The 5,952-nt window shown below is 47.1% G+C and overlaps 1 protein-coding gene across 1 annotated transcript; it reads right to left on the bottom strand.

The window, feature by feature from the left end:
- Positions 1-4,710: 4,710 nt before the first annotated feature.
- Positions 4,711-5,626, bottom strand: LOC119360770 (mucin-7-like). Its single transcript, XM_037626276.1, has 2 exons — positions 4,986-5,626; positions 4,711-4,856 (listed from the first exon to the last, which is right to left on the bottom strand). The coding sequence occupies exons 1-2, from the start codon at positions 5,572-5,574 to the stop codon at positions 4,711-4,713; spliced, it is 735 nt and encodes a 244-aa protein (XP_037482173.1). The 5' UTR covers positions 5,575-5,626.
- Between the last annotated feature and the right edge of the window lie 326 nt (positions 5,627-5,952).

Genomic DNA, 5,952 nt, shown 5'->3' with positions numbered 1-5,952 from the left:
TCAGTTAGCAGCAGTAGAGAAGGAATCGCTCCATCGGGTTCAGTTAACAGCCATCGATCGATCGCTCGGGTTCAGTAACGCGTAGCCTGCAGTGCAATCGCTCGGGTTCAGTTAGAGCCCAACGCCTCACTCAGGTTCAGTTAGAGCCAACGCCTTGCACACACGCACGTACCTGTACGAGAGAAACGCGCATCGCTTGGCCCCCGACCTTCCACCGTAACCGGCAACTCCCCGAAATTTTCCTCCCCCTCGCTTCTACCACGGTTTTTTCCGTCATGGATGGCCCAAAGAATGTCATGCAGCTGCGTCTCCGGCCCTCCCAGGATGAAAGGCCCATTTTCTGTGATGATTTTTTGTCATAGAAGTAGGAGCCCACCACATCTATGATGATACCGGGTTTTGTCACAATTATCATCATAGAAGTGTCATATGTATGACAGAAAAAAATTTCATTCGGCCCAAAATGTCACGGATGTGTCTTTTTTTGTAGTGTCACAACCTGCAAATACTGACAACCCTAAGCTCCTCCTGACAATTCACAACCTGCCCGATTATTGGGCTGGGGGGCAGTACCCTCCTATTCCTCGGTGGTAGACTGCCTCCCCGTGAGACGATGTGAACGGTGAGGGAGAGGATGGCGGGGAAGCGTCGTCGGGCCAACTGCTTTTCTCCTCTTGCAGTTGGGTTCGGTCGACGAAGTCTCCACCGGCTCGCTCTGGCAGGACACCCTCACAAATGGCACTCTGTAAATGCTCGATCCTTCAAACTCTGGTGGATGCTCCATCCGGGATCGATACTCTCACTACCGCTCCCTCACGATCGGATTCAGTGAATCTGTTTGCTCCATGGCCCAGAGGAGCAGCTCTATCTACTCCCGCGCGACTCCCTCCGGGAGTATCTCCGCCTTTTCGCTCTATTGCAGATACTTGGCCATGGATGTCGCCGTCGCCGCTAGTTGGTCCTTGTTATCAAACCAAGACTGTATCTCCAACATCCTAGCTAGCTTCACAAGGTCGCCGTCTGCGATCCTCACGTATCAGTTGTACTCCTCGATCGATCTACTTCCACTACAAGAAATATGTCAACTTGTGACCACCACCATTGGTCACTGAAAGGTCATGGTTTTTCATTTGCGACCTTTTTGTGACCAAAAACAGAAGGTCAAAAGCTGGCAGTCGTAAACTGACTATAGCGACCTTTCTTCTGGAATGGTCGTAGACGTTTATGACCAAAATATGTCCACTGTGGCGTTTTGGTCACTAGCAACCTCCCCAGGCCACGTAGGCATCCAGCGTGGCAAGCTGATGTGGCACAAGATTCAGCCCGGACCAATTCGGTGTTTATATGGGCCGGGCCCAACAATTCAGCCTATTTGTTCTTTTTTCTTATATTAATTTTGGTCAGGTAGATGGGCCAAGCCCAACAATTAAGCCTTCTAATTTTTGGGCCATGGCCTTTTCGGCTAGACAATTTTATTTTTCCTTTTTCAAAAAATTCCTCCAGTTAGATGGGTCCCAGTGGTCAAGTTCTAGTAAATGGCCCCCTTTTGTCAATGCCTTTTTCTTCTGATTTTGATTTGACAGTAAATAAATAATCAATATTCAAATCAGCAAATACATAAAACATAAGAAATACTTCAAGTAACAGCAACCAGAATCAATCTGTCTACAATGACAATCAATGTTACAATCTCTACAAATATTGGGATCCTGCTCCAGTCATCGCACAGGTACAAATTCTACTAGTGTAATAACACATATACAAGTAGAATCACTATTAAACATATGCAGTGACAATCGGCACAAACTGGGCCCCTGCTCCAATCATATGAAACATATGCACGACTCAATGGGCGACCATACTTGACTAGGCCATGACCTTCATTACATTGGACTAACAGGATGACAATATGAACTATCAACATGCCTTCCACGGTTGCCCTGTTACATGAACCAGAAGAGAAGAATCAAAAAATTTGGGGCCAATATATTATGAACAAACCAATCAAAAAAAGTTCTTTAGAATGATAAGACAAATTCAGCTAGTACAATGCTTTCATTCTCCAGCAATTTAAAATGAGATAATCATTCATACAAGAAAGGTGACGAAAGAAAATAGAGCAATTTACTCATAGCATGCAAAGTATCAATATTCTGCTAAACATATACAAGTGTAAATGTCAACTATCTTACACCCAAATGAATGACTGCTTGTGGAAGAAATATGTTAAACCAGGTTAGTTGTAACGGAGAGGGGCTGACTTACATTGGCCGTAGTGGTCGATTGTGGCCTGAACAAATTGTTTGTAGTCGTCGGGGTCTGCGACATCCCCGAGGAGAATGATCACGTCCGGTGCACCGAGCTCGAAGGCGCGATCGACGACCTGCCACAGGCTCCACTCCCTCCTTGCTACCAGGGCAAGGCATGCCCCCTTGGTGGCGTACTGGTAAGCCAATTGCTACATGCAGAAGAGAAGATCCCAAGTTGTTTGGAGTTAACAACGAAAGTACTGTATAATGTTTACGACATGTATATTCAATATGACAAGTAGAAAAAGCAGAGTTCTAGCAGAGTAGCATAAGAAGCAGAGGAATTCCGATTCTTTAACAAGAGGAAACGGAGTTGTCCTGTGCAACAAGAGGAATTCTGATTCTGTAACAAGAGGTAGAATTAGCATCAGTAGCGTTGTTGCTGTTGTTTGCATATTACATAAGTAGTTGTCTGCCTAGGCAAATAGAGAGGTATATGCAGCAAGAACACGCAATGTGATGACAGTATGAGTTCACTATAACTCTGGAAGTAAAAAGAACATAAATTCATTTGGGCTGATTTGTACACAGCCAAGAAAAACTTCTTACAAATAAATTCATGGAAGCTTATCATCCTTTTAGTCCCTCACCCATATCTCCTAGTAGTATTACATAATGCCTAGTGAGTGATCTAGCAATGTACTGTACAAGAGAGTATATATGTGTACTGATTCCTGCAGCCAACTTCTATCAGTAACATGCATGTATATATTGAAGTAAACGTAACAGAGAGTATCTTTGGAAACATTCAAAATATATTAAATGTTAGAGCTGCATCTTACAACTCAAGGAGCCACATGAAATCCATGGAAGGACCTTACTGTGACAATTCACTTGTATAGTCCTGCCTCATGTGCATAATGCCGTTGCAAACAAAATTGTTGGTAAAGTTGCATAAATACAAGTGTCTAAGTTAGAAATCACTGGAGTGTCAGACTCATGCATCTAACAATAGGCCCATGCATTTGCAACAGGCAAGTACTCCCAAAACCCTTTGTAAACTGAGAACACCTAGGCAGTAAGCACTAAGCACAAAGATAACAGGATTGAGCTATTCACATGCTCATGGCATACTTAAGGGATTAGTGTTGAATACAATGTCTTGCATTTACTGAGAAAAACATATACAATGCCATTTACTGAAGCTGTGTGTAAACATGACTAAGCTTGACATATACAGGGAAGAAAAAAACTGAATAAGATAGCAGTTAACGACCTTATAGCTTTGAATGGAAACCCATAGCAAGCATATATAAAAATGGAAACCCATAGCAAGCATATATAAAAATTATTGGGGTTGGTGGGATGGATGAGCTATAGGCAGCTCACACAGGACGATGACAAGAACCTGCAGACCGCGAAGGCAAGAAGGTCAGAGAAGGAGCCCAACAGAGCAACAATCGAATGAAGCAGGACATCTGGTAGGTCTGTCCAACCTTGATGTCTAGAAATGGCGAGGATGCAACACACGTCAGCCCTTTCTTGCGTTCTGCAGGTTGCAGCTTCTCTGCAAAAAATTATGAATTCAGAGAAAAATATCAGTACTAGAAGAATATGAAGTGGATGCTAAGGATTAAAATAGACTATGTGCAGTGGCCGTAAGCATCGATTGTGGAAATAGTAGCGCTGGCTACTAGGGCTACAGCGACGCCAAGCAATTCAATGAAGCAACGACCGCCATACAGAGCTAAGCACTGACTACTACGGCTATTAAGTGTTCGTAAATCAAAACAAATCATTCCGAACTGTTATAAGGTCATACTGGATAATAGAGATCGCAATTATTCTAACTGAACTACACAAGAGTACGTCTTCTGCAGCACAGCACAAAAGAAAATTTTGTTACTCCGGAATAACAAAAAAAATTGTGCTCCATGTCTTTTGTTTAGAAATAAACTACAATCACGCATCTAAAACAAAGTAAATAAGTGTAGCTGTGCACAATCAGGCGCGTTGTAGTAGTGAGTAATCACGCCGAAGTGTACTAAACTCTACTCAAGCGCAGGCAATGGCACCGAATCAGCCAACGAACGAACCAGAGCACATTAACCAAACCGCCATCCCCCCTGTGCACTGCAGCGAGGTCAACCGGGCGCAGCGGCATGTGAGGTGTGAAACAAAGGGGCTGAGCATGAATGATCCTTGGCCAGTTGTGAGCGCCTGCTGCCATGGAACCGGCCACCACAAATCCGACGCCAACCGTTACATCAACTAGCATTTGACCTTATAACCCGATGCTAGATGCATTAGATCACGGTTGACTGCAAATACCAGATGCACTGATGTAGAACTCTTTCAGGATCTGCTACAAGTCTACAACAGCAAGCATTTAAATAACAGAGTACTACTAGTTGCAGCAGCTCCTAAATGAGTCACTACAGAGACAAGGCTGTCACACAAATCAACAAAGCTTCTGGATAGTCGAGCGACTTGCAAGCATCGTCCTTGACCTGGAAGTTGTAGGTCCAGTTCCATCCGGGCAGGATGTGGCAGTTGGTGCCCAGCACGACGTCCTGCCAGCAGTTCTTCCGCTGCTGGATGCCGTCCCTGCATATGTGAGCCAAAACTGAAAAATGTTCAGACCAACACTTGCTTGCCATCACTCACACTGAACCCATGACTGTAATGACTCAGCCTGCATATGAGAGCAGTGTGGGGAGTGGGGAATGACCATACCAGGTGATGAGGAGCGGCTCATCGAGGCTGTTGAGGACGTTGACGGCGACGTTGTAGTTTGTGGTGACGTTGACGACGGGGCCATGTTGCCGCTGCCGCCTTTGGCTGCCTGACGGGGCGTGCTGGAGCCGAACTTGGCGGTGGCGGTGGCATCCGGGTCGTCGGAGAGGTCGACCGTGGCGAGGGCCTCCGTGGTGGCCGCGATCGGGTCCGGGTCCAGGTCGTCCCTATGGAGGCTGCTGTCGGGCGGTGCCCGGGAGGGAGTCCGCGAAGGAGGTGGAGGAGGAGCGATGGTGGAAGGGGGAGACACGGCCCGGGGAGGTGAAGCCCGTGCTGCTCCTGCTGCGCTGCCTCCTACGCAGTTCATGGCGGGCTCGCCGGAGCGGGGAGGGGTCTGGGTAGAGGAGGGCGGCGGATTGGGTTGGGCTACGCGGGGGTAGGGATAGGGGCGGCAGCGTATTGAGATCTGAGGGAGGTAGAGGGTTAGGGTTGGAGAGAGGGTTGCTATAGTCGGCATCGGGGCGGAGGAGCAGGGATGCAGTGGGCGCGCCGACCGACGACGGCTACGAGATGGGGCTCTGCGCGGCATAGAGCACCAGCGCGGCCACCACGAGGAGCAGGCCGTGACGTCGTGGCTGCGGCGGCGAAGGACGGTCGCTTGGGTTGGATCTGGATCGGGGAGAGGTGGCAAAGAGGGGGAGAGAGAGGCGGGTACGGGCTGCTTAGGGTTTGGATTGGGCTGCAGAGAGGTGGACGATTCAGATCGGCTAGAATGGACGGTTCAGATCGGCTAAGGGGGTGATCCGTGGGAAGAGCCCTAATTGGTTCAGAAAATTTATGGTTTAAAATAGTTTCCAAGTACTAAAACTATGGGTGTTTTGTGAAGCAGCTATCAAAAATATTTTGCAAAATGGCATCACACAATTTTTCACTCAAATTGGACCACATTTTATGGATGAGCACCAAT

This window comes from Triticum dicoccoides, chromosome 2B (genome assembly GCF_002162155.2).
Source record: "Triticum dicoccoides isolate Atlit2015 ecotype Zavitan chromosome 2B, WEW_v2.0, whole genome shotgun sequence".
In the NCBI taxonomy this organism is placed as follows: Eukaryota; Viridiplantae; Streptophyta; class Magnoliopsida; order Poales; family Poaceae; genus Triticum; species Triticum dicoccoides.
Note: the sequence above shows the minus strand (reverse complement) of the source record. Positions and strands in the feature narration are given on the sequence as shown.